The 27,412-nt window shown below is 37.9% G+C and overlaps 6 protein-coding genes across 24 annotated transcripts in view; 2 read left to right on the forward strand and 4 right to left on the reverse strand.

The window, feature by feature from the left end:
- LOC145967232 (UNC93-like protein MFSD11) overlaps positions 1-2,727 on the reverse strand; it is an 11,089-nt gene extending 8,362 nt beyond the window's left edge. The window contains exon 1 of one of the 2 annotated variants that reach the window (XM_083091922.1): positions 427-550. In XM_083091922.1, the coding sequence (XP_082948048.1) occupies positions 427-477 (51 nt within the window). In that variant the 5' untranslated portion in view covers positions 478-550. Of the gene's footprint in view, positions 1-426; positions 551-1,327 lie in introns of those variants that run through there. The other variant, XM_083091921.1, reaches the window with a different exon arrangement.
- LOC145967228 (rho GTPase-activating protein 17) lies at positions 1,738-8,401 on the forward strand. 5 transcript variants are annotated; one of them, XM_083091909.1, is made up of 10 exons: positions 1,738-2,691; positions 3,184-3,337; positions 3,515-3,800; positions 4,012-4,236; positions 4,367-4,664; positions 4,735-4,974; positions 5,097-5,884; positions 5,993-6,171; positions 6,458-6,505; positions 6,590-8,401. In XM_083091909.1, the coding sequence occupies exons 1-10, from the start codon at positions 2,639-2,641 to the stop codon at positions 6,887-6,889; spliced, it is 2,571 nt and encodes an 856-aa protein (XP_082948035.1). In that variant the 5' UTR covers positions 1,738-2,638; the 3' UTR covers positions 6,890-8,401. The 5 variants fall into 5 exon arrangements, with proteins under 5 accessions (XP_082948035.1, XP_082948037.1, XP_082948032.1 ...); XM_083091911.1 differs by adding an exon at positions 6,250-6,295 and having other exon boundaries at positions 6,458-6,597; XM_083091906.1 differs by having other exon boundaries at positions 1,739-2,256; positions 2,382-2,691; positions 6,458-8,401.
- Positions 8,402-8,423: 22 nt separating this feature from the next.
- On the reverse strand, positions 8,424-9,229 carry LOC145967235 (acyl-CoA-binding domain-containing protein 6). Its single transcript, XM_083091932.1, has one exon. It carries the CDS (start codon positions 9,227-9,229, stop codon positions 8,519-8,521), a length of 711 nt encoding a protein of 236 aa, XP_082948058.1. The 3' UTR covers positions 8,424-8,518.
- On the reverse strand, positions 9,210-11,202 carry LOC145967234 (histone-arginine methyltransferase METTL23). 3 transcript variants are annotated; one of them, XM_083091931.1, is made up of 3 exons: positions 10,862-11,202; positions 9,672-10,149; positions 9,210-9,606 (listed from the first exon to the last, which is right to left on the reverse strand). In XM_083091931.1, coding segments are annotated over exons 1-3 (663 nt in total). In that variant the 5' UTR covers positions 11,045-11,202; the 3' UTR covers positions 9,210-9,604. The 3 variants fall into 3 exon arrangements, with proteins under 3 accessions (XP_082948057.1, XP_082948056.1, XP_082948054.1); XM_083091930.1 differs by having other exon boundaries at positions 9,210-9,865; positions 9,938-10,149; positions 10,862-11,196; XM_083091928.1 differs by having other exon boundaries at positions 9,210-10,149; positions 10,862-11,196.
- A 165-nt stretch (positions 11,203-11,367) lies between these two features.
- On the reverse strand, positions 11,368-12,758 carry LOC145967236 (protein dj-1beta). The gene is made up of 4 exons (XM_083091933.1): positions 12,542-12,758; positions 11,999-12,160; positions 11,735-11,924; positions 11,368-11,657 (listed from the first exon to the last, which is right to left on the reverse strand). The coding sequence occupies exons 1-4, from the start codon at positions 12,701-12,703 to the stop codon at positions 11,530-11,532; spliced, it is 642 nt and encodes a 213-aa protein (XP_082948059.1). The 5' UTR covers positions 12,704-12,758; the 3' UTR covers positions 11,368-11,529.
- A 905-nt stretch (positions 12,759-13,663) lies between these two features.
- Positions 13,664-26,913, forward strand: LOC145966778 (uncharacterized). 12 transcript variants are annotated; one of them, XM_083091118.1, is made up of 8 exons: positions 13,664-13,935; positions 15,138-15,274; positions 17,571-17,930; positions 18,029-18,109; positions 19,503-23,115; positions 23,582-23,875; positions 24,437-24,635; positions 24,742-26,913. In XM_083091118.1, the coding sequence occupies exons 2-8, from the start codon at positions 15,227-15,229 to the stop codon at positions 24,806-24,808; spliced, it is 4,662 nt and encodes a 1,553-aa protein (XP_082947244.1). In that variant the 5' UTR covers positions 13,664-13,935; positions 15,138-15,226; the 3' UTR covers positions 24,809-26,913. The 12 variants fall into 12 exon arrangements, with proteins under 12 accessions (XP_082947244.1, XP_082947246.1, XP_082947247.1 ...); XM_083091120.1 differs by having other exon boundaries at positions 23,597-23,875; XM_083091121.1 differs by having other exon boundaries at positions 17,589-17,930.
- Positions 26,914-27,412: the final 499 nt, after the last annotated feature.

The following is a 27,412-nucleotide window of genomic DNA, read 5'->3' on the forward strand; positions in this document are numbered from 1 at the left end:
AATTATGTCTTGCAATCTGCCGAAAATATCGATAATATATTGTATAATTTAGAGGCGTTTCAACCTGGCCAATCAGCTGGCGATCGTGATCAGTTAGTTATTTGCCTTTTGTGGTACTTTCTAAAGCGCGACTGATAACGTAGTGTCCCCGATTTATACTTTCTAATATTTTGCAAAATAATACAAATATTTCATCGTTATAATGCAGCCACTTGTGAAGTGAAATACTTAATTTGAAGATATTAATTTCACCAAAATTAATTACTTATTTTTTCATTCTTAATTAAATCATGTTTATATATTCACGAGTTTCAAACTTGTTTTCAATCTCAAATTAATGTGAATAAAGATAAGAACGCGAAAATAACTCAGATAAATTGCTCGCATTTGAATACCTAAATGTAATAAAAGTTTCGCTGGTCGTACCTCACGTGCTGGACATGTTAAAACAAACTCATGATGCTGATCACCAGACATTATCCAATCGTTCCATTAACTCAACAGTGCTTACACGTCAAGGAGAATAACAGATTGTGTTATAAATCAGCGTCTTCCTCCACGTTATATTACAGATTATAAAAATGCTTTATTAAAACAAATTATGTGTTATATAACTATTACTATATATTGTTTTTTTTTGTTTTAAATTTTATATATATATATATATTTTTTTTTTTAAATTTTTCCTTCATTATCTATTTTAAAAAAATAATTATCTGAATGTGTAAAATATGATAAGTCCTGATTAATGTAATGCACATATAATAAATACATTTGATAATAAACATATAACAAAAAAAAATATATATATATATATATATATATATATATATATATATATATATCACTTTTAAAACTTCTTATAATATTAAATTTATTTCTCTCAAATGCTAAATTTACTCCGATAGTTTGTTATTTGAGTTTTTATTTTAATGTTTTTGGCACAAATATAAAAACGCGTCAAATGTAAATTTGAAAAAAAGCGAATGCAGTTGTTATCGAATAATTATTGGCATAACATATATTTCTTATCTTATATTCTATTATTATAATAAAAAATATATCGTTTATTTCTGAAAAAGCATCATCTAAAAAGTGTCGAAAATTTTTTTATTTATAAATAAATATGCGTGATATTCTTTCATCTTTAGGCATAAATTTAATTATCAAAGATTTCAATTTCCTAAATTTTTCGAAAACACACATATGTATACTGTAATGTGTCGCCTGTGAAACCTTCCATAGTCGAGGTGCGCGTAAAGGAAATGCGAAAATGCAAATGCAAATAACAATAATAATAAATACATGTAGCAGTATCGACTCTTACCTCTATATTGCCCATCGTTTGAAACGCCGTGAAGACCAGCATAAATCCAAAGCTGAGGATCAATACATTCAAAAACGGCCTGTCTACAATCATGATTGCGGAGTGATTTCGCGTATCTGTCACGAAATGAAAAATAACCCGTCGTGCGGATGGATTCGCGTTTCACGCGCGGTTTCGGGTCAAGCTGCTCGCAGACGACTCCGTTGCCGTGACAGATGATCACCGCATGTGTAGCAAAAGTGAAAACGTGTGACGTAGTAAACTCTGGCGTGCTGTGAAGTTGGCGATGGATCATGCGAGAGACCGATCGATACATCGTCTTCTCGATTATCGACAATCGAGTCGTCCGTGCGTCTCAATCATTCGATTCTTGCATCGATCGATAGGATGCATGCGATTCGCGCGAGCGAACGATCGATTCTTGGGCGAGTCTCAAGGGTAAAGGGGAGTGATCGAAGACGAGAGCGATTTTGCGCGGGTTTGACGGACTTATATTAGCCGTGCCATCGTGTTATCGCGAAAGGGATTCTAGGGGGATTGTTGTCAAAGAGACGAAAAAAAACGTCAGATATATATCGAGGCTCGGTGAATCACGGAAAGGCGCGCCTAAAACGGTGAGTTCCAGATTGAGCGTGGTGCGCGTCAAAGTACGTAAACCGCGATTCGCTGCACTTGACGTTAATTTATGACGAGAAAAACGGAGGAAAACGTCAAGAAGATCGCATTTAAAAAAACTCGACCGGTGCTTTGACATGACGTAAGAGCGTGGCAGTCGGCCCAATGGTCAACGTCGCGGGATTGCGCAGGATACTTCAGTTGCGGTTAAACCAAATGTTCGTTCATTGTCTATTATAATCTAGAAAGAGAGAGAGAGAGAGAGCAACAGAGAAAGAGAGAGAGAGAGAGAAAAAGGAAGAGGACAGCAAAGTGTAAAGTTAGATTTACTTAACCCAAATTTATCCAGCCGGATGAAAAGGCGCTAGTCCCGGACTTTGCTGGACTTTTTATCGATGGTGCACGAGAATAGATCAATTGCAAACGTATCTGTTTTCAGCGCCGGCTATGAGATCATTGTACAAACATCATGACGGATACTCGCCCTTGCCGCGACACGAAGGACCCTCCCTGTCTCCGCCGAGTTTTCTCATCGGACTCGCGCGGCGAGCACGTTGAAGGGACCGCGAAGAATGCGCGAGCGTAAGCACGAATCGAGAGGTATCGGTGTGTGAAAAAGCGTGCGGGATCCGGACGGTTCGCGAAGCATAGTGCCACAAATTTTAGTGTCTTCTAGTTTCGACAGCTCGGTCAACCATGAAGAAACAGTTTTTTCGGGTGAAGCAGCTCGCCGATCAGACCTTCTCCAGGTAGCTGACTCAGATCAAAACGTCGACCATATTTCAATCGCGTTCACAAGCCACAAATTCTATCTGCATACTCTATATATATCGTATCAAGTATCTTCAATTATCTTCTTTCTTTATCAATTGTATATATATTACACTAAATTAGATAATAACTTTTTGCTGCTATAAAATACTTGTACTTGTAATATATTTATAAGCTTTTTTCTTTGCTCGTAATACTATAATTACAAGCAAAAAAAGCTCTATAATATGTAAATGTATATTTCGTGTTAGGAGAAATGTGTCAAAATTATAGACAAATCATATTCGAGTAAAGAAAATGTGATTTATCGCAAGATAAATTCTAGATTAAAGTATTCCAAAATTGATTACTCGTATGAATATTGGACAGATTAGAAGAGATAAAATAGAGTGTGCACGAAAATAAAAGATAAGATTTTCATGCAATTAAATATAGAGGATAAATCAGTAGAATATTTTTTATACAAACAGAGCTGGTAAAACAGAAGTATTAACGGATGATTTGGTGGCTGCCGACAAGCATGTTGAACAGATTAGAGCAGCTCTTACTGGTCTCAGTAAAAGACTCGGGAACCCACCGAACCAAACTATTACACAAGACCAGGCTCTTAAGGAAAAACGTTTGGTAAATAAATGAGTTTTATCAGTGGATTTAAATTATAATATCATAATATAAATGAGAATAAAATTTGAAGTATAATATTTAATATGAATTTTATGTCATATAAAATTAAAATTTTTATATTTTTTTAATTAAATTTATTTAACAACTATTACACATTAATTTTATTTTATTTCTTAGAAAAAATGCCCTGAGTATATACTTGGCCAAACCATGTTGGAAAATGCTGGTGAAGATGGCCTCATGAGTTTTGCGCTAGTAGAATGTGGACGAGTACAAATGTCACTGGCTAATGAAACTGTAGAACATGAGGCAAAAGTTGAGCAATATGTAGCTGCTCCATTGCAGCATATTTTAGATACCGATGTACCAAATATATTGAAGCATAAAAGGAATTTAGCACGGCATATTTTAGACATGGACAGCGCTAGAACGAGATATTTTCAAGCAATTAAACACAGCACTGGTATAATTATTAAATTTCAAATCTCTGTTCAAAGAATTTATGTACAGTACATAGTACATAAACAATATTAAATTTAAATTTTATTTTTTCCTTTAATTCTTTATTATATCCTTCTGATTTATCTTACATAAAGTAAATATATAAGTATTTAATATATAATTTATAAGAATACTCTAATTTTGAAAAATTATTATAAAATGTGATATTTTAGGTACGGGTGCAACAAAGATAGATAATTTAAAAGAGGAATTAGAAGATGCCGAATCGAAAGTTGAACAATGCAGAGATCAATTAGCTGCAGAGATGTTTCAGCTCATGTCGCGAGAAACTGAACTAGCTCAAACAATTATCCAATACATAAAACTTCAGCGAGCATATCATGAAAGCGCATTGCATTGTCTTGAAGATCTTATACCTGGATTGGAGAGTTATATTAGTAAGTTTCATGTACTTTTCAAACATGTATAGATATAGAAATTGCTTTTGACATAAAGAAAATTTTTAACAAATAACATAACTTATAAATACACAAATGAAAGATATTTATACTATATGATTAATTGCAGATGATAATGAAATGAAACCAGTCTATGGATATCCTCTTGAAGAACATCTTAGGGTGACAAACAGAAAAATCGCACTGCCCATACAATTATGTGTATCTGCATTATTGCGGTTGGGTATAGAGGAAGAAGGTCTTTTTAGAATAGCTGGCGCCGCATCGAAATCACGACGAATTAAGTTAAGTCTAGATGCCTGTTGTCTCACTTTAGCGACGGCTCTTGAATACAAAGATCCGCATGTTATTGCCGGCGCATTGAAATCATATTTACGTGAATTACCAGAGCCTTTATTAACATACAAGTAAGTATCGATTATTTTTAATCAAAATCAAAAATTATTATGATTTAATATGTGTTTATAATTATTTTAGATTGTACCATGAATGGATGGCTGCAGCAAAAATCTCGCATAATGACATGAGATTACGAGCTCTTTGGGAGGTATTACATAAATTGCCACCGGCAAACTTGGAAAACTTGCGGTTTTTAATTAAATTCTTAGCTGTGCTCACGAAAAATCAAGATGTAAATAAGATGACACCGCAAAACATCGCTATTGTCATTGCACCAAACCTTATTTGGAGTCCACAAGAAGACACAAATACAATAGTGTAAATAATTTTATATACATTATATATTTATTTATTTATATATTTTAAATAATTATACTTAATCATCGATATTAGATTTTATTTTCAATATTATTAAAAATATACTCTTGTCATGATTGCAGGATGAATATGAGTACAGCGAACAACTCTAGTCTTATAGTAGACCAATTAATTACGTATGCAGATTGGTTCTTCCCTGGCGAAGTGGATTTCGATCGTGACCTAGACATCGGTATTGTGAATGATACGGAAAGTCAGAGTATTGGTATGCGTCGTTGTGTGTCCAACAGTAGTCTCAGTGATCATGGCGAAAGTCCAACGCAAGGTAGTCCGAAACCAGCGGCGCGTCGAAAAAATAAACCTGCACCAACACCGCCGAGTGGCAATACTCCGGACAGACATGAAAAAAGAGACGACAAGCCACCTCCGACACCGGACAAACCACCGAGAGTATTAACATCTACTCTAAATCGATCGACATATAAAGCTCAAAAGCACGAAGTAAACACCGAATTGATACGACACGAAAGCAATATAGAAAAGCATGACAAACATGCGGAAACGGATACAAAGTCGCAATTAATCACGGAATCGATCCCGACAGAATCAATTCATTTTCTTGATAATCCCGAACGATTACAAGAAACCAGCGCACACCAAAGTGAAGTCTTCAATGATGTGGACAAAAGTAGCCAAGAACTGCAAAGATATGATACAAAAGTAAATATGCCAAGTGCAAAGGAAAAACCAAATGGAAACTCGTCCGATAATGTTGCTAAAATTACGGAAATCGAGCATAATGAAATTGCAATACAGAAGCCAAAACCAATATCTACAGAAAAACCTTCCACATTAGAAAGGAGAAGACCAGTTGCAGCACCAAGAAGTATAACAAATGTGCATAACACAGGTAAAATATTTTTCTTAATGTGATTTTATACTTATAAATTAATTCATATTGATTTTCATACTTATTGTTATATTAATATTTATATTAATTTATTTCTAATCATTACAGATGAAGGCGTTGAATTTCGTAAAAAATTAGACAGCAATGTTACTAATATGCATGTGTCTCCAAATGAAAGAAGCAGTAAACCAGCGATTCCTGAACGACCACCCGGCTTAGTTCGTCCATCGAGCCTCATTAGACAACAGCCGCGTCCCACTAATGACAATCTAGAAACTGATCCAGGAGTGAGTAAAAAGAATTTGATGCAGTCAAAGTTTTATCTCTCTGTACACATATGTGATAATCATTTGTAACAAATGTAGTTACTACAAGTGGACAACAAATAACTGCCTGGGTATTACATTTAACGTAAGCTATATTTGAAATAAAAGTCACACACCAATTTGATCCAAAGCTTTTTCACATATGTATATTCGCTCTGTATTTTATATGTAAAATTATGTTACATAAAATCATCTTGTTACATGGTAACTTTTATAAAATTAAATATTCTTGTTAAATTGTCTACAGCCTTTAACATTGGAAAGAGCTCACGTATACTCTGTGGATAAACAACAGGTCAGTATAATACAAGTGCGTGGGGGGAACAACGTCATCCCGGGCATGGAGAGCACTGGCAACACGGCAACTTCGAACTTGCAGAGAAGTCCAAGTGTGGGTAGCCGGCCGTCCTCAATGTCACTGTACGGTGCTGAACGTTCGGAGAAACCCGAGAAGCTGGATACGCCACATGAACAAACTAAGGCGCACGCACGAACCAGATCAGAAGGTAATATTATGGACGTTCAAACGCAGACCAACACAGTGGTGACGATTCTCAAGTCGCCGCAGCAGAAGCCAGCTTCACCGAGAGTTCATCAGCGACCACCGAGGCCGCAACCACCACCACCTCCGCCGCCTACCATACGATCTAAATCGGAACAAGAAAGTACTAATCTCTAATAGAGTTCGATACAAAGTGCAAAAGACAATCGCGAAAGATATCTCCGATATCTTTATTATTAAAGACTTTGCAAAGAAGATTTTGCACACATGATATCACCAATGAAATCTATACATGGACAAAAAATTAATAGATCTTCGATTGATGAAAAGCATGATCGTATTTATAGAGGAACATCGATACGCATTCGTCCTTCAAGAATTAAAAACAAGACAATTATATTCCTAGATTTGATAATATTCGGACAAAGTTACTCTATTTTTCCCGTGATCTCTCTATTTATACGACTTCTTATCGTATTCCAACGGATAATCTAATAAAAATATTTTGACAATTGCCATTATGCAACAAGAAGGTAACAAGAGGATCCATAAGTATGCATTTGGACGATTTAGAAAGCGCTTTCCATTCGGCAGCTTTTAGCACGCCGTGCGTTGTATCCAAATCGGTTTTAGATATACATCTAATTTCGTAATCGATCATGATATTTTTGCAGCTTATTACCAATTTTTATACTTATTACGAGTAAGTGAAGATACAAACTCTAAGAATAAGAATATGTTAGATCACATTTCTACTATAAATATTGAAGTACATAAAGTGTGCTCAATATTTAAGTTAAACACTGTTATAACAAACTGAACTTTAGTCTGCAAAATGTTAAATAACATCAGTGTTTAAAATATGTTTAAAATATTAATTTTTAATTGATATGTCCATTAAAAGGAAAAAAAAATTAATATTTAAAAAAGGACTGACATGATCAGTATGTTGGAATTGAATCAACGGGTGATATTTATTAACAAAGATTGTTTGTTAATCGTTAAAAATGCTAAGAAAAAGTGAACGCATCGGCGTCGTATATATTTGATCGATTTGATGTATGAATCTGGATTACTGTTATATTTGAAAAGTAAAAAGGACTTTTTTAATATTGTTAAACATAATTTTTATATGTTTAAATCACGGAATATTTACATGCGATGAACTCGTGATCTTGGATTATCAGGCTAAGATAATCGTGCCTATACATATCAGATATGTATATATGTCTATAATAGAATATTTATTAATTATATCATACGATTTAATTCAATTATCTTCATTAGTTTCCTGTTTTTCAAAATATATGTAAATTTTAACGGTTTACAATTAAGCAGTACAAAATTTTCTAACTTTATTTTTCAGAAATTCTTCAAAAGAAGTGTTATTTCATAAATTATTGAAATAAAATTGGATCTTAAAAGATCCCGAGTTTATTGCATTTTTGTTCTATCGAAAGAGAATGTTAGATTTGCATTTCTACAAATTTTCGTGCGCGCTTGAAATATATAAAACTATTTTGAAATTATTTTATATTGTTCACAATATTAATTAAAAGCGAGTTAAATTTATTAAAAATCTAGCCAATAACAAATCACGCATTTACCCAAGGTGTGCTTAGGCTGTGAATGTAATGGACTATTAGAGGAGTTATTTGTACATAAATAAAGATTTACTCTCTATTAGAACACAGTGAATGAATTAAGGCACTTCTAGATTATTAAACCATTGAATTTATTATTATATGCAAACAGAATAACAATCGTGTTATTATATAGCGTGTATATGTATACACTAGTATAATGTTATAAAAGAGCTGCAAGATGCTCATCATCGGCGACGTCTTTGGGTGTCATACCATCGTTATCCGCTATAGTTTGAGCTCCACTTGATAGTAAACACTTTACCGCTTCCGTATGACCACAACTTGCCGCATAGTGAAGGGGTGTTTGTCCATCCCGATCTTGCGAATTGACATTCGCACCACTTCCGATCAAGTATTCTACGATTTTTACGTGACCGCGATCCGCGGCCCAATGTATAGGTAACAAACCATCCTCATCCTGCATGTTGACAAGCATGGGTTCGCCATTCAATATCTCTCGCACTTTCGCCTCGTTGCCTTCCTTGACCCAATCCAAGAACGTTTTATCGGTATCTCTCAATTCCGTATCTGTATTGGATAATTTGCTAACGGAAGTCCATCCTGGAGAATCGGCTTTCTCTTCTTCCTCCCACGATGGATTTATCTTAGCAATGGCATGAACGTAATTGGCCATAGCGGCCTCGCGGGTCATATCCCCGAGATTTTTCCACGCTTCCCATTTGTGTTTGGCTTGCACCTGATACCAATTGGGCCTCGGTATGTCACAAGGACCTACGGTCGCTTGTTTATACAAACCATAAAATCCAAGTAATTGACCCGAATCTAATTCTGATACTAGTGTTTGCAGATATTTAGCAGCTCTATTGAAGCTTTCTTCCAGATCAGTTATACTTAAATCACTTCCTGCCATCTCAGTTTACAAATTTGCAATTCTCTTCGCACTCAGTTAAACAGACTGTTATTGTTATTGTTAATGCTATACTTTGCAGATAAGATTAAATCTTTTCCTTCCAGAGAATGCTTACGATCAAGTACTGTATTTACCTCGTGCTTTTTCAAAAATGTTACATATCCATGATTCTGATGCAGACCAGTTTCTTTATCAAATGTTATCATGGCATCATACACATATCCAAATTGAGAGAAGTATAGAGCAAGTTCGTGACGACTTACTGTCCAGGGAATATTAGCAACATGAATCATATATCTCAAACTACTACTAGCCATGGCAGATGATTGACTCGTTTATTCCGCTCGATGTATATCCAACAGATGTATCGTGTGATCCTGCATCAATTCGTGTACATTAATGTTGGAATTTGTACCAAGATTATCCAGTGTTATGTGCATACAGGAAAGTCCCCACTTATTCAACAAATGCTCTATAGACCAATCGGCGCTACGCTCTTGATATGTACAAAGGAACCTCGCACGTGGATTCTTCTCCAGCAGGAAAGCTACAACGACCACTATATCCTCAAATATGGTAGGCTCATAGAAGCAATCTGAACCGATAATTAAATCCAATTGTCCAAGCGAGAATAAACTAGACAGAAAGAAGCCCCAAGTAATGCCGACGATTCGTACCTGATCCGCAATTCCATTCAATTCGCAACACCTTCTAATATGTTGCAGAGTTCTTGGTTGATTTGCAGAATCACTTAAGGTCACAATTGCGCCGCATTTACTTGCGAGGATACCAGGTAACGAAGTACCAGCACCAATCTCCAAGACACGCTTGCCTAGCAGATTTTCTCTGTGCTCCCAGAGGTACCAAGCGAGCACACGTGCACAAGGCCACGTGTAAAAGCTATAGTTAGCTTGCAGCAGCTGCAATTAACAATTAAATATTCGTTATTTCGTTTTCTTGGAATTAATGCTTTCTGGTAAATTACTTATCTAATATATTCAAAAACTTAATTTTTTGTAACTAAGTTATGTATTATATAATAATCATTGCTAAAAATATTCTTAGGCCGATATTACATTTGTCGTACGACAATTTTTTTAAGCACATTGATTGGCTGTGGGATAATAATTTTTTGAATCTTTAGAAACTTTCTATCCCGCAGCCAATCAATGTGCTTAAAAAATTTGTCGTACGACAAATGTAATATATAGCCTTATACTATAATTATATAGAAAGTATAGTATAATTCTATAATATAATTTGTAAAAACAAACTTTAAATTATAAATAATAACTTATATTTGTAGACACACATATACTTTAATAAATGTAGGTATATTTAGTAGGTCGTTACATATAAACACGTGTTATCGCCATGGATACTGGATAGATACTAAGCATATTAATAATAACGAAAAATTCTACGATATTAAGGAAAACTGAAAGAGAGATACGAATCATGTAGAAGAAGCAAGTAATCATACATGAAGGATCTTGATACAGATTCTATCGCTAATGAGATTCAATCGAGGAATGATCTAACCAAACAGCACGTAATACCGGTAGCTCGCGTTCACCGGGAATTAGCCGGCCGTAAAGTCGCGGGACATCCGCGCGAATCGTCTCCTCTCACCTCTGGAATGAGAATCTCCAAGCTCTCCTCGCCCTCGTCGCCTTGCGCGCAATTTTGCGTCTTTCGCGATCTGAAGACGTATTTTTTCACTTGCTCGGTCACTGCATGATCCCCATCGGACATTAGGGCGCGCGTGGGTGGTGGACTCGTGTCGTGCGAAATACTCTCTTCTAAACCGGGCATTACTGACGCGCCGCACGCACGCGCTCTAATCGTCCCTCATTGTGTCCGTAATATATTGTCCACTATCCAGCTCCCAAGTCGGTCATAGAGCACAACGAATTCATCGAATGGCGAGGATACGGACTGTATATTGTCCAGAGTTGTCACTGATGGCGGAAAGCTTCCCGCTCTATATAGCTGCACTTTTTGCACTCTATCTTTCCTCTTCTGTATCAATTATGAAATTTATAATCGAAGAAAATAACAATCTTATTCCTTATAATTATTTCTGTTGAAAATATATTTCAAGATTTTTCTGTCCTACAAAATAATTAAATTAAATCTTTTCTATTTACTTTGCTTTATTATGCACAAGATTTATTTATTTTATGTGTGTTACATGCATTCATCCACAAATATCTTTTTAAAGCCACAAATTTTATATAGTAAAATTTATACAGTGATTATTTTATATATATAGCAACTTGTATATAAAATAAGCAGGTTTATTTGTAGTCATCGTACAATGTTCCTTTTGCCACTGTAGTAGCTGTTTCCTTGTTTAATAATTTTTCAACAATAGCTAAGCCAAAAGCAAAGGCAGTCGCCGGTCCTCGACTCGTTATAAGATTACCTATAAAAATACCAAAATTAATATCAATTTGAATAAAACTAAATGTATTTGATAGTGTATGGTAAATAAATTATCACCATCTGTCACTACTTTATCCTCTAGGTACTTGTATTCATCGATCAATTCATTTTTCATAGCTGGATAAGAAGTGATTTGTTTTCCTTTGCCAATACCATGAGTTTTCAAAGCTGTTGGAGCTGCACAGATAGCAGCTATTAATCTATCTTCCTTCTCTTGTTCTTGTAACAGTTTTCCAACTTCCGCTGACTAAGGAGAATATTAATTTTAGATATTTATATAATCATATGTTATAGTAAAATAATTTCTTCTAATAAGTTTACAGATGCAAATGTTTTAGATCCATCGAGACCACCAGGTAATATGACAGCATCATACTTTTGATCCTTAGTAGCATCAGCAAACTTGGCATCCGCACAAATTTTAACATCACGGCTACATTTCACACAGTTAGCATCTGATAGGCTAGCTATGGTGACAGTAATCTGTTTGATAATTATAATCAAAATTTTATAATTTATCCCTGTTGATTAAATTATCAAAAAATATCAAAATTTATTCTAATAAATATAAATTTATATATATAATGTATATATATATATATATATATATATATATATATATATATATATATATATATATATATATATATATATATATATGTAATGTAATATTTTCATATTGCATATGCAATTAACAGGCAAGACAAATAAACAATTAAGATTCTGACAATTGTCATTAATATGCATATATCTAATATTTTTATGTGAGATTATAACAAAAAAATAATATACAATTTTTATTTTCCAGGAAATATCATACAGACTCTCTACAGATGAGATTATCAATCAAGTTTGATAACGTACCCCGGCACGTCTTAGGATGTCGGCAGTTATCACGGCTTCCATTTCTTCGCTTCCATCGGCAATCAGCAAAATTGCGGTTTTCTTTGCCATGTTTGTACAAAAATTTTTACGTGTTATTACATACACGGACCGGGAGACGTTGAAAAAGATACTGTTCAACATTGACAATGGCTGCGTTCAGCAGAAAAAACTGCTTTGCAACTGTTGTAAAATTCGTGAGCCTGATTGGTGTATGCTCTTAATTTTGACTGAATCTAAGAGCATACACCAATCAGATTCACGAATTTTACAACGAATTTTACAACAAATTTTAACAGTTGCAAATCAGCTTTTCCTGCTGAACGCAGCCAATGTCATACATATATACGTAAAAAACACTATCATGTTAGATTTGTTCGTATCATTTTAAATACCGACCGAGATTGCAAGAAAATGCAGCTACAATGAACACATCTGTCATTCAGTTATTTAGAGTTTCCTCTCTAAACTTTGCGTGCTCATCGGTTATCGCGTTGGGGTAAACAATATTTTATATACTTTTATATATATAATTTTATTCTCTAATTTTAAATAGGAAGGCTCATTTTTATTATTATATAAGGATCATTCTTCTAATAAATTTTGTCTATTAAAAAACTATCGCAAATGCTCGTCGCTTTAAATGAATCCATCGCGCAGATTTTCACTCGGTGTCTTACGTCACGCGTCTCATTGGTCAATAGCCCCTCTGCTTTCTATCGACGCGTGACTTGATCAAATAAAAATAAATTAAATAAAATCTCTCAAAAATATAAGAGACTTAGGCCGGTATTCATAGTCCGTTCTTATATTTAAGATCGTCTTAAGAACCCATTCAACCAATCAATGACCGCATTGCAGCTATTTGATTGGTTGAATGGGTTCTTAAGACGATCTTAAATATAAGAACGGACTATGAATATCGGCCTTAAATACGGAAAATAATGGAGAAATTTCGCAATTAATATTTCAGTTCTATCATACATAAGCGACCAATTTTTCCCGACAATTTTTCGAGACTCGCGAGGCGCGAAGTCCGGTCGCGGCGCGCATGACCGGAATCGATGTTGCTTCGCGAGTACGGCCGAGCGTGTCGCTACCATGCGCCCTGCATTATGGCCGCCGCGTTTGGGTGTTGTGGACTGATTTTTCTTGGATTTTCCTACGAGTAAAAGAGAACTCTCGAAACTCCCGGTTAACCTCCGTCGTCGTCGACGTGCTCGTTCAGTCGCGCGACAATCCGTGCCTATCCGCCCCTCGAGTTTTTTAGGCAGCGCGCGAGTGAAAACGGGCGGTGTGATCATCTCCGCCGAGGAAGGATGACGCGTGTACGTCGTTGAAGGAGAGAGAGAGGCAGGCTGCCGGAAACAACGCGGGTAAGTTATTTGGCATGTTCCCACACCAATCCAGTATTCGCTTGCGGCTCCTTTCGTTCGTGCACGTTTCGCGGCACACGTGCGATTTTTCCTGCCGTGCGACGCGACGATCGCGATCTCGATCGCGCCGAGATATCGGCCGCGTGCGCGGCCTTGCGCGGAAAGATAGTCCTTTGCATCGGATTCGGATCCGCGATTTCATTGATCGGAAATTGATCGTCGCAATCCACTTTTCGTTTAATCGGACGAGGCATTTGAGTTTACGCGCTTGTTAATTAAGCTGTTTATTGCTTTCACCGTGACTTAGACCACTTTAAAAAAAGGGAGAAAAAGAGCATGTGGTGTATATGAGAGAGAAAGAGGGAGATGGGTAGATAGATAGCGAGAGAAAGAGAGAGAGACAGAAAGGAAAAGGAAGAGAGAAAGGCATAGGTATAATTATTAGTTGGATTATACAGTAACACAGAAGACAGTATAGACCTAATGTATATGTTTAATAAATATATACCTCTTGACATATACTTGATAAAACAAATATCTCCTAATTTTGTAAATTATTTATAATTAATGAAAAATATAAAAGTATTGGTTTACTTATCTTTATTTCAATTTATACAAATTACTATGATTAGGTATGTTTCAAAAATATATATTTGCCGGAATCTAATATATACTTGTAATAAACTTGCTAAATATATTTAAAGGCATTCTTTCAAGTCAGTATTTTTGTATAAAATGTTTTCACTTTATATCACATATCGTATAAATATTCTAAGGCTAATATTACATTTGTCGTACGACAAATTTTTTAAGCACATTGATTGGCTGCGGGATAGAAAATTTCTAAAGATTCAAAAAATTATTATCCCGCAGCCAATCAATGTGCTTAAAAAATTTGTCGTACGACAAATATAATATCGGCCTAAGTCTATAGAAAATTATCTCAGAGAGAAAAAGAAAGTTTCATTCTCTTTATATTATCCTTGTAAATATAAAGCATAATATTATTATCTTTCGTACCTAATGTTGCATATCTTTTTTTTTATTCTTTATAAAAAAGACACTAAACATCTAAAGACACAAACACAAGCATGTTAGCGGTAAATATTTTGTCGAATTGTATTGATTTCAATTATATTGATAGCATAATATAACAGTACAGTAATCGATATCATTATCATTATTATATTGGTACGGTTCAGGGGGTGGATGATAGGAATTTACTGAAAATCCAAGATCAAAGGCATTCAAAACGCTGGAGAAAGACGGCGGAGCTTCGGAGGAGGGGGAGATGTCTGCTGGCACCCAGGGCGAGATCCGGGTTGGCCCCTCGCATCAGGTTTGCCAAAATATATCTTGAAAAACTTTCTAGCTATCTATCGCACATTGTGCCTATTTCAAGGCATGTGCTTATTAGCATAGATGTTTATTACGAGGTAAGGGGCGTGTGGATCGTGCGTATAAAATCGCGAATCGTTATTCTCGTACATTAATTGGTCACTTACATAATGACTGTATAACTGTTAAGATTCTGTATAAAGATACAAGGATTCTTGTAGTTTTAAATAATTGAATTTTTGCGATAATGAAATCCTTTTTGCAGTAGAGGATACATATTTGCAAAGTAATGGAGAAATACACGCTGTGCAAATTCGATGCTTAATTAAATAATTAAATTCATAGATTTCAAAATTGCTTGAATTTTGAATATCACATTAAATTATGAATATCGTATTAAATGATGAATATCATATTAAATTATGAGAGAAAAGAGCTCAATTTAATATTAATATTCCCCTGCACATCTATCGTATATTACATGACAAGGATATGATATGTAATACATTTTTTCATGGGACATAATATAATTTTGTTTTATTTTTATGCTAAAAGATTGAACTAAATAATAAGTACGAAAGAAAGAATCTAGAGATCCTCACACACTCCTTACAGCAATAAATTAAATTTAAACGAATGTAAAAGAGAGAGAGAGAGAGAGAGTTGCACATTTGTACGTGCGTGTGTGTATGTGCGTCATATATTTGCATGTGTTATACATGTGTTTAACAAATACGATTCATTGAAAAAATAGTAAAAGTTGAAGTTTGTATCCTGACGGACGATAAAAAGAATGTTACGTAAATATACATATATGTATATGTGTATATATACATATGTAATCTAATCTGAAATGTGTAAAGTATCAGTCTCTCGAAGTTTCTTAACAATAAAACCGATAAGAGATATCGAGATCAACATAAAACTTCTTGTAGAAATTCGCATTTTTTTTATCGTACCGAATATTGTTAAATCAATTAAAAAAATGTCGCGTGTTTGATATAAATCCGAGGATACGTGTTAACCGGGCATATTAAGCCACATTCGACGAGATATTCATTTCAATGATAATCTTATATAAGCGCACGTGCGATATAAAATTCTTGTAAAAAGTTATCACAAAACTCTCGAAGATTAAACTTGTTCCGATTTCGATTCCGATGGTTCAACTAACGCATCACGCATTAAAGAGCTTCGAATGTTTCAGGTGTAGATTTCGTCTTCAAATACATGAAACGTCAAGCTCTCGACGATATTTGTTGTATCGCACGTTGTATGAACGATCGCTTCATCAAAGTACCGGTATTCGAAAAATAAACTGAGAAGAAAGTCTTTCCTTGCAAATGGGCTGTGCATGAAATACATACTTGAGGGCAATGCGTAATGGCGATAATTGCAATTTACATTTGGCGTGAGATGGCATTTTCTTCATTTAGAGTGGTATACAGTCACGGTGAAGTAATTAAATTGAAACGCGTCCGAGAGATAAGCGGATCAACTCACCTTCGCACTGTTTGTACTTGTTGGCATACAACAATTATTCGCGATTGCTTACTTGAACCATCTGTGAGCACGAATGTTGTACCGGCGTGTCCCGAAATCTAACGAGTCTCCTTTCATTCCATAACGATTAGGATATAAAAGATATTCAAACGAGATATTTTCAAAGTACGAGAAAACTTTGTTTTTATTCAATAATCGCGTCTGTGTCTGCAATTAATCGAATTAGCAAATTTACTTGTTCGTCGCTTTTTTCTTAATTTTTCTTATATTTTGCCTCTTTCTCAAATTATTTTACTAAAAATAATTCCAATCGACAAACATATCGGCGATCATGACGTGGAATGATAAAAACATGACTCAAGTTATACTTGTAAATACATGTAATTTGTATCATTAATCTATAATTATCGTAGGTGCCGTGGATAATTATCATGTGCTGTGCGCGCTCTTGCGTGCGAATGTATCTCGCATATATATTTATATAGACAAAGAAAAGTAAAATTATACTATTCTCTAGATTTTCACATAGAATGCTCGAAAACGAAAACCGATAAAAAGAGAAGAAATCGCGTTCTTCTTAACGCTGCGTAGCTTTGCCGAATGCAAATAAGAAAGAGAAAGAAAGAGAGAAAAATAAGAGAATAGAGACATGAGTTGTGTCGATTAGTCCTTGAGAAAGTTAGTCCCTTTAGAAGACAGGCCATTGGGAACGCGTAGGTACGTCATTCTTAACTAACTTGCTTTGGCATTATCTGTGCTAACCCCGCGCAATCCCGAATTTTTGGGATTTACAGGAATTGGTTTCTTGTCAGGCCCGTTTGCCTGAGTATCGGCCGGGTATACCTCCCGGAGAGCTGCCACCCGATCCAGAATTCTCCAAGGAGCGCGAGGAGCTAAGATGGATACCGGCGATGGCGTTGGACGGGGATCTGCTCATGTACTTGAGGGCGGCCCGTTCAATGGCAGCGTTCGCCGGTATGTGTGACGGCGGTTCACCGGACGATGGTTGCGTGGCCGCCGCCCGAGACGACACTACCATCAACGCGCTGGATATCCTGCACGACTCTGGCTATGATCCCAGTAGGGCGCTCCAAGCACTCGTCAAATGTCCCGCACCGAAAGGCATCGACAAGAAATGGTCCGAGGAAGAGACTGTACGTTTCTCCTTATATTTACGACTCGTTCATTACGGGTTACTTATGGTGCAACAATGCACGAGGAGGGTTTCTAACGGACGGATTTTTCTCCGCAGAAACGATTCGTCAAGGGCCTACGGCAATTTGGAAAGAATTTCTCGCGCATTAGAAAGGATCTTCTACCTCACAAAGATACGGTAAAGATTAATGTTTTACTGCGCTTTTCTCTTTTTTATATACTTCTATATCTACAGGGTGTCCCTGAATGGTCTGTACAAACTTTGTGAATAAATTCCAGGGACCTAAACAAGCAGAAAATGTCCCATAAACATGGGGTCGGAAACGCTTGCTTCTGGAGTTACGACGGTTCGAAGTTTTCCTGCAATAGCTGGAGAAATTATCACGTCAAATCGCATAGGTGTTACAAAACTGTGTTTATTTATTTCCTCGGTTTTGCCACGGACATAACAGTACACTTGCTATAGCAAATACTCGAAATGGCCTCCGTTAGATTCCAAGGAAGCCTGCGCACGTCGCCGCATTGTCTGGAACCGTCCATTTCCACCGGCACGGCCATACACCAGATGGATATCCGCCAGTTCATCAAATGAATAATTTGATTCATTCATGTTTTTAAAGTAGGCCTAGAAACGAGCTTTGCAATCGCAGGATACTTTCAAACAATTAAACGCTGAGCTGCGCTGTTTGAAGTTCAAGCTGGTTTATTTACATGTTTTACGCTATTTGGTGGTTAAAGAAACCGTTTTGATGAACTGGCGGATATCCATCTGGTGTATGGCCGTGCCGGTGGAAATGGACGGTTCACCAGACAATGCGGCGACGTGCGCAGGCTTCCTTGGAATCTAACGGAGGCCATTTCGAGCATTTGCTATAGCAAGTGTACTGTCCTGTTATGTTCGTGGCAAAACCGAGGAAATAAATAAACACAGTTTTGTAACACCTATGCGATTTGACGTGATAATTTCTCCAGCTATTGAAGGAAAACTTCGAACCGTCGTAACTCCAGAAGCAAGCGTTTCCGACCCCATGTTTATGGGACATTTTCTACTTCTTTAGGTCCCTGGAACTTATTCACAAAGTTTGTTCAGGGACACCCTGTATACTTCTTACTGTGAATTCATTCTTCTTTTATTGACTTCTGGTTCTTTTCTTTTCTTTCTTTTTCTTTTTTTTTAATTTTTTTCCAATCAATAAAGGGAGTCATATGAATCAATATTGCGGAGATAAAAATATTGGAGAAAAATTTGTTATAAAAAATATAATTAAAGAAATATATTATAAAAATAAAAAAGAGTGTTGTTGTTCTATAAAATTATGTCTGATAAAATTGAGAGCCCGAAATTTTTTGTACAAAAGTATTCTTTATAGATAAAGATATAAAAACTGTGATTACACACATCACATCAATAATAAAAATTATTTCTCGTACAAGTTTATTTTCAAAATTATTTGCGACAAATTTACAGACAATGAATCTTTTGTCTCCATCTAATAGCTTTATTACGTAACGAAAAAGTTTTATGACGTAATAAAACATCCGTTTTTTTAACTCTTGATTTCTCTGCGCAGCCGGAGCTGGTCGAATTCTATTACTTATGGAAGAAGACACCGGGCGCGAATAATAATCGACCCCATCGGCGACGCAGACAGAGCTCGTTGCGGCGAATTCGCAATACGCGTAACTCTCGTGCTGGCACACCCAAGGAGGAGATCCCTACGCCTACCAAGGACACGCCGCCTGCGGTTAATCTTAGCACGAAGGAGACCGCGTCCGAAGTTGAGACCGTACCGGTCGGTACTCCGGCCAGCCACAATCCAGGCGGCGAGATTAGCTCCGTGACCGAAGACGACAATTCGGAAGAGGACAGCGACTCGCGCGACACCAACACGAACGGAGCGACGCATTCGTGTCAACATTGCTTTTCCACTGGCTCGAAGGATTATCAAGTAGCCGGCAAAGATCGACTATTGCTCTGCGCGGAATGCCGGGCACACTTGAAGAAGACCGGGGAACTGCCGCCCTTGCAGCCGTATCTGTTCCGCCCGGTGCCCGCGGAATCGCCCGAGAGTCCCGGTAGGATGCGCACGCGGAATAAGGCTAAGGAAACACCGAGACCAGCGAGACCGCGACGAACCGGCGGCGGCACAGACACGCCTGATCAAGAGAAGCAGCAGCAGCAACAGACGCCCGATAAAAACAAGAAAAAGTCGTCCAGTAAAGCCGATACGCCTAAGAAGGGTCATAAACGCTCGGGTCAGACGGACGACACTTGTAACGACGAGGATAAGGAAGCACAAAAGCGAAAACGTGGCAGCGGCGAACGGCCCGACAGCCCGTCCGAATCTCTCACAACCGACAGTAATTCCCTGATGGATGAGCCGGAGAGAGAGACGGAAGGTGACGCAAACGAAAATCAACCGACTCCGCCAACAGTTGCTGGCGTAACCGGTGGAGAAGAACCCGTCAGTAGTCCGGCTGTTACGACGCCCGAGGAACCGTCCGAACCAACGCCGGCATCCACTCCAGTACCAGTCGCGATACAGAGTCTGCCGATATCAGTACCGGTGATACATAATTTGGAAAAGAAGCCTTCCGTCTTGTTAGATCAAGAACCGATAGATCAAAACAAGATAACAGACCAGACGGAAGACGTGCCATTGGTCATGAACCAAGCACTGAAACTAGAACCATTGCCGATCGAATCGACGATGTCGCCAACTAATCTAATGTCTAATGAAGATGTAGGCAAGGAGCCCGAAACGCAGTTGAATTTGAGCACATCCGCGCAATCTGTTGGAACGGGTCCTAACGATACAGCAAGTCCCGCGGTTACGGTTCGCAATCTGTCGCAAACTATACCGAGTATTATCACGAGCGTAGGCTCGCAAGCAACTATATCGAGTTCACAAATCCCGGTGATATCACCCGGTCAGCAACAGACCGGCACTGGTCCCGGTGGTTTGCCGACGAGTCTCAGTATGCAGTACGTGCAACCGCCACCACCACCGCCACCGCCGCCGGTGCAAAACGTGCCGCAGAATCTTTCGCAAAGTATGGCGCCGCAGATAACGTCGAGCAGCTTGCCGCCGAACGTGCCGAATATGGGACCAACAAACCTTCGCGGCCACGTAACCGAAAGCTTGCCAACTTCCGTGCAAACGCTGCCGCAAAATATGTCGGGACCGCCACCATTGAATCTCAATATCTCGCAGAGCGTGTCGGCCGGTATTGGTGGCCCGATCGGCCAGATACCGCAGATGCCGCCAATGTCAAGCTCGCCACAACCGCTTGGCTTAACCGTAATGTCATCCGAGAGTAGAAATGCCGAAAGAATGGTGGATGATAGACTGTCGGTGAACGATCGAGTGCGCGATAGCCGAGCTCCCGATTCTCGTATGATGTCGGAGCGCGTGTCGGAACGAACGAACGAGAACAATGAGTCGGAACGATCGGAACCGAGTAACTTATTTCAGCCGATACAGTCCGGCGGAATGTTGCAGATGGAGAAGCCTGCAGGTATCTACAATTTACCGGCCAGTACACCACCGATGGAGCCGCAGAATCTAAAGATTAAGCAGGAAATTATACCACCAGAGCCGGATCCTCTACAGAGCTTGAAAGAGGTTAAAGTACCAGGCTTCCAAAGCTCCAATTTTCCAGGTCCGAGTTTGGACAATATAAAGAAAGATCCGGACGGCGCGAGCAAACCGCCGACACCGAGCAAACACTCTATGCCGCCGGTTAGTCAGGCGGTACCGTCAATTCAGCCGGTCGCGGCATCGCCGACACCGACGCCTAACCTACCGCCGCCACCCAGTTCGATTCCTCAACCAGTGATGCATCCGGCGCAGCAGCCAAGTCCACATATGGCCCATCCCTTCCATCCACATCATCCATTGATGCATCATTCTTTGTTCACCGCTATGCATACGTATCATCCTCATGCCTATCCAGGATACGCACCAGTTGGAGGATACCCGTCTTTCCCACCATACGCTTATGGTCCAGTACCTCATGCTATTCCGCCGCCCTCGCCGCAACGAAGTCAAGAAAGCGGGAATGCTATGATGACGGCGCATCATGCTAGCGCCAGCTCAAGTGTTGCAAGCAGAGAAGAGGGCGAGAATCTAATCGCGAGTCATCACCATTCGTCTAGTATGCATCAGCAACCGACGAATTTGCACCACGACAAGTTATTGGCCATCTCTTCTCATAGCTCTCACAGTCATTCGTCGTCCCACAGTTCGCATAGTAGCCAGCGCAAACCGTCACTTGTCTCGGCTACGTGCCTAACATCGTCGGCTAGTTCCGTGCACCATCATCATCGTGCATCACAGCCGCAACAACCACAGCCGATCGTGCAGGAGCCAAAGATCGAACAAGACATGGAAACCGAACCGGAGGAGCCCATTAGTCCCCGTGGACCGTCGCCGGAACCGCGAATTGAGGATTCCGAATGTCACCGTTCACAGTCGGCGATTTTCCTGAGACATTGGAATCGCGGCGAAAATAACTCGTGTACGCGCACTGATTTGATGTTTAAACCAGTGCCTGATTCGAAACTCGCAAGGAAGCGCGAAGAACGCTCGCGGAAACAGGCAGAACGAGAACGAGAGGAGCGTGATCGCGCCGCTGCTGCAGCTCAACAGGCTAGAAAAATGACGACACCGGAGAAACAACCCGAAGTGTGCAAGCCGCCGAGCCGCGGACCCCTCGAGCCGGTCGGCTCACCGTACGATCGTTATACCGCGCGTCCTGGTTCTTACGCGGACACGCCGGCGCTCAGGCAATTGTCCGAATATGCTAGGCCACATGCCGCTTTCTCACCCGCCAGACATCCCGCTCCGCCCGATCCGATGTTACATTATATCTATGGACGAGAGGCAGCAGCGCAACGACTGGAATTGGAACATTTGGAACGAGAAAAGAGAGAACGAGAGATACGCGAATTACGCGAGAGAGAATTGAACGATCGATTGAAGGAGGAGTTGTTCAAAGGCACACCTAGACCGATGCCAGCACCGCCGCTTGAGCCGCACTGGCTAGAGATGCACCGTCGATACGCCGCCGCTGGTCTAACACCAGGTCCTTCCGGACCGCCCCAAGCCTTACATCAGTTTGGTCTTTACGGCGCTCCACCGGGTCCGAGTCAACTCGAGAGAGAACGACTCGAACGGCTAGGTAACTATTGATTAAGCTAACATTTCATAATATTTCATAACAGCGAATGTAGAAGTATAGACTTTGCGTCGACAATTATTCCTTCGATCGTACGATTTTTAGAGTTTGCAAAATTGGAATTGATTTAAGAACATATAGTCAAAAGGTTGATAGAAAAATCGGTAGGCTGGGAAGAAAGATGGAATTAGATTGAGAGCGCCAAGATACTTTAGAGAGATGCGCACGATATAGTTAAACATAAATGTTTAAATTCTAATGGCCGATTTCTTCAGCGCCAATTAACTGTGTTGATAAGATAGCTTTGGCTATTCTTGCAAGCTAACCTTGGCTCTCTGTGATAACTAGTGATATATTATTAGAACACGAGGTTTTCTTTCGAATAATTTTATCCAACGGTTAGCTGGAGATGAAGAAATCGGGCATCGATGAGAATCGTATCTGTGATCTTCGAGTTATGTGATCGAAGCGCTGTCGCGTTTAGGGATTCCGACTGCAGCCGGCGGGGGGCCAGCGGGTGGAGCGGCTGGCCATCCCGTGGCGGCTCATCATCACGGCCAGTTGGAAGAACGGCTGGCTCTGGCCGCTGACCCGATGGTCCGATTACAAATGGCTGGCATCTCGCCCGAGTATCACGCTCACACTCACGCGCATACGCATGCGCATACGCACTTGCACTTACATCCGGGACAGCAACAGGCCCAGCAACAGGCTCAGCAACAGCAGGAAGCCGCTGCGGCTGCGGCTGGATTTCCTCTGCCGGGTAGGTCCTTATATACAGGATGTTTCTTCTAAGCTTCTCCTGAAGAGCTTGTCCTTTTAAGAAAACGCCGCTCTCGCTTATTCCTCGTCGCTCAACAGCCGTTTCTCATTGATTGTCAATCTACACTTACCGTTTAGATCGAGACGATCTTTTATTTTCTGCACCATATCAGCACGCCTGCGAATTTCCGGTTGCTCGACTCTGATCTCTGGTTAGTCGCTTATCACCGTCGCAGGTGCAAGTGCGAGTGAGTGTTGTCGAGGAATAGGCGCGAATGTGCGTGTGCGTATACCTTAGAAATGAGAAATAATATTTCTGAGATATTTCGTCGGTAGTTGAAAGGGTTCGACGGTTGCAAATTTCGCGCGTAGTTTCTTCTATCTTTGCAAGATAAACGTATATGCTTTCGCAATCTTATAACATGTTTCTACCAATACTCTTGTAAAACAAATATTAAATGTGAGGCACAATGTTAATATAATAATAAATGTAATAATAAATATTTTATAATGTTCTTTTGAATTCATATTTTTTTTAACACAGCGATATCTTCGTTCACAGCTGCGGCCGGCGCCAATTACCCTCGTCCCGGTTTAATGCCACGCGATCCTGCTCTGGCACTTCATCCGGCGGAACTTCTAGGAAGACCATACGCGGACATGGCGGCACATCACGAACAGTTGCAACGGCATCTCATGATCGAGCGCGAAAGATTCCCTGCGCATGCATCTCTTGTAGCTCATCACGAGGAATACCTGAGGTTTGTAGGCATTCGAAATCATTATCAAAACTTGCCTAATTTCCTACTGCATCATACTATGATTTAAGGTAGCGGGATATCCGCACTAACAAAAGGTGTTTTTTAGACAACAGCGTGAGCGCGAGCTTAAAGTTCGCGCGCTGGAAGAAGCCGCACGTGGATCGCGTCAATAATTATATTTTTTATTTGTGTACATACAATATATATATAGTCTCTTGATTGCGTTTAAGCGCGATATATTAATATACATATATGTATATATATATATATATATATATACATATGCGCATATGTGTTGCATATATATACGCATATATATTATATATATTCGAGCGTTCTTTCAACGCATCGATGAGTTAAAGATTTAAAACAGAATTGGATCCTGCTTTGTAATCTTATACATATATATATATTCTCTAAGATCAGAAATTATTTTTATGATCTTTCAGATCGCGCGACGTAAACGATAAAAATACAACGTGCAGCGAGCATAATCATTGTAACTCTCATTATTGTAAATAACACAACAAGATATTTGAGCTCCCCGGTGCTGTAATGTTCAGTACTGATATTCTTTAGAGTGATCGAGATTTATATATAAACGGCAGATATGTAAGCCGTTCAAGTTTTTAAATATTATCTTGTTAATTCTTACAATTTGCTATCGACAATATCACAGTTTGTCGGTCTTGCCCGTTTTGTTCGATTGACTTTGCTTTTTCATTTGATTTTAAGTAGTATATGCCAAAGCGCTTGTACAAGATAAAATTATATCGTATTCTTTTTTTTTAATCTTACATATATGTAGATATTATATATATATATATATTTTTTTTATATTTGTTTCTAAATATAGAAAATACGCGTAAAGTCGTCGTCATATAGAAAGAGATAAAACAAAGAAGATCGCTAGAAAAGATAAGAGAGCGATCTTAAAACGAACGGAATCTTTCGTTTGTACATCTTTTTATATCAAAAAACTTGCGACTTTTAATTAATTTTATTACGTCTAATGATGAAAAAAAGTTGAAACGATGTGAAAATTATGTCTAATAATTAAAAATAATAAAAATAATATAAAAAATATCAAGCATAAGTCATTTTATTGGTAAGATAGGGTCATGGATTTTCATTTTCTTTGCATTTTTATTATTAATCAACTAAATGTTCTTTATTATCCAATATCTGGTAGAAGGAGTATCTTAATAGGAGTGTATGTATATATATAAAACTTGTCCGCGCGCGCGATATATTAATAAAATAATAATTGAACTTTGATTATATATTTTTACGCAACTATATGATACGATCAACAGACAGAGATATGTAAATATAATACAATGTATAAATCAACAAAAAGTTTAATGTATATTAAAAAAGAAGTTTGACATGATTTTCTGTCGCGTTGTAAGTCCAAACGCATATTCGTTTTCTATTCTACAAACTCATTCATATAGAAACTACCACAATAATGTTAGATAAAATGACATAAAAGTTTTTTGAGATGTATAAACGAAGTGTCTCGCTCACTTTAAGATTGCTCGACCCATTACCTCCTAGCGATTTACATTTTTTTCTTTTATACGATTTCTGCTTTTATACGACGTTATTTCAACTGATTTCAATTATTGTGGTACCTGTAGAATGGAAAATTAATATGCATTTACGTTTACAACGCCAGAAAATTATAAATTTAATTATCAATTATTTAATTAAATAACTTCATTACATCGAATCAATTACACAACGTAAAATGTAAATATCTCTTAATGGTCATAAGATTACATTCTTTTAACATTTAATATTGTGATTCGTAAATTATTCAAAAATAAAAATTTTATCTTATCTTATTTTATTTTTATTTTTTATTTATTTTTAATTTAATTTTTCACATCAATATATCTTGATCGTATCATATAATAATATCATATAATAATATGAAAATGTAATCTAAATTCATTTATCACTTTATTAATCAGACATGTATGTGTACATACACACACATACATTTTTATTTAGATGTATCGTTTTATTGCAAATCTTTGATAACAAAACGTGTATAATTGACCAATGCTAAAGACACAAAATAATAAAATTCAAAAAGAAATGTTTACCATTTAATGATTTATGAATGATATTTCTTTGATAATATTAAATATTGAAGTAATATAATCTTATGATCCAGTGACCATTGAGAGATATGTACATTTTATGCTATGTATTTAATTCGGTGTAATGAAGCTATTTAATTGAATAAACATTTCGTACGAAACTCGAATATGATTCAAATTTCTTCTTTTCAACTATTCTCTTTTAATTAATTTTACAATTCGAGGAGATTATTACATTGTAACGTTTCAATTCGATTAACATTGCAATAACATTGCAACGAGACTTAAATTCTTTAGCATCTCACGGCAGTATAATCGCGTAAAAATGAACAAGATGAGGAAAATGAATTAGTTTTGCAGATGGAATTTGTTTCCTTTGCCTTACTCTATCACTCGGTCGCTACGATCATCTACGTTTTTTATTAAGCGTAATGCGAAACGCAGCCGCCGACCACTTTACATGGAATGCATCATACACTCGGCGTGCACATACGTGTATATATGAGAAGCAGGGACGAAATTGTGAATGTATTGTTTGAATCCTAGCGCAATCGTATTTTATATACAGGGTGTATCAGAGCGACCGTAACAGCAGTTTTTTGAGGAACCTAAGCATTTTAGAGAAAAATGTTTCATACAAAAGTTGTAGGGCTTAAAAGAACCTAT

Source organism: Camponotus vicinus, unplaced genomic scaffold (genome assembly GCF_025532165.1).
Source record: "Camponotus vicinus isolate PSW18456_S1 unplaced genomic scaffold, iyCamVici1.0 SCAF_2, whole genome shotgun sequence".
NCBI lineage: Eukaryota > Metazoa > Arthropoda > Insecta > Hymenoptera > Formicidae > Camponotus > Camponotus vicinus.

What these genes read in the sequence shown, in the direction of transcription:
- LOC145967236 (XM_083091933.1), bottom strand. Translation starts at nt 12,703, where the DNA reads ATGTTGAACAGTATCTTTTTCAACGTCTCCCGGTCCGTGTATGTAATA. An exon ending in ACATCCTAAGACGTGCCGGG is followed by an intron (nt 12,161 to 12,541) that starts GTACGTTATCAA and finishes ATTATCAAACAG; the next exon opens with ATTACTGTCACCATAGCTAG. An exon ending in GGATAAAGTAGTGACAGATG is followed by an intron (nt 11,658 to 11,734) that starts GTGATAATTTAT and finishes GTATTTTTATAG; the next exon opens with GTAATCTTATAACGAGTCGA.
- LOC145967228 (XM_083091906.1), top strand. Translation starts at nt 2,639, where the DNA reads ATGAAGAAACAGTTTTTTCGGGTGAAGCAGCTCGCCGATCAGACCTTC. An exon ending in GAGCCTTTATTAACATACAA is followed by an intron (nt 4,665 to 4,734) that starts GTAAGTATCGAT and finishes TAATTATTTTAG; the next exon opens with ATTGTACCATGAATGGATGG. An exon ending in AACAAATGTGCATAACACAG is followed by an intron (nt 5,885 to 5,992) that starts GTAAAATATTTT and finishes TAATCATTACAG; the next exon opens with ATGAAGGCGTTGAATTTCGT.
- LOC145966778 (XM_083091118.1), top strand. Translation starts at nt 15,227, where the DNA reads ATGTCTGCTGGCACCCAGGGCGAGATCCGGGTTGGCCCCTCGCATCAG. An exon ending in AGAACGACTCGAACGGCTAG is followed by an intron (nt 23,116 to 23,581) that starts GTAACTATTGAT and finishes ATGTGATCGAAG; the next exon opens with CGCTGTCGCGTTTAGGGATT. An exon ending in GGCTGGATTTCCTCTGCCGG is followed by an intron (nt 23,876 to 24,436) that starts GTAGGTCCTTAT and finishes CTTCGTTCACAG; the next exon opens with CTGCGGCCGGCGCCAATTAC.
- LOC145967234 (XM_083091928.1), bottom strand. Translation starts at nt 11,044, where the DNA reads ATGCCCGGTTTAGAAGAGAGTATTTCGCACGACACGAGTCCACCACCC. An exon ending in TGGAGATTCTCATTCCAGAG is followed by an intron (nt 10,150 to 10,861) that starts GTGAGAGGAGAC and finishes TGTTAATTGCAG; the next exon opens with CTGCTGCAAGCTAACTATAG.
- LOC145967235 (XM_083091932.1), bottom strand. Translation starts at nt 9,229, where the DNA reads ATGGCAGGAAGTGATTTAAGTATAACTGATCTGGAAGAAAGCTTCAAT.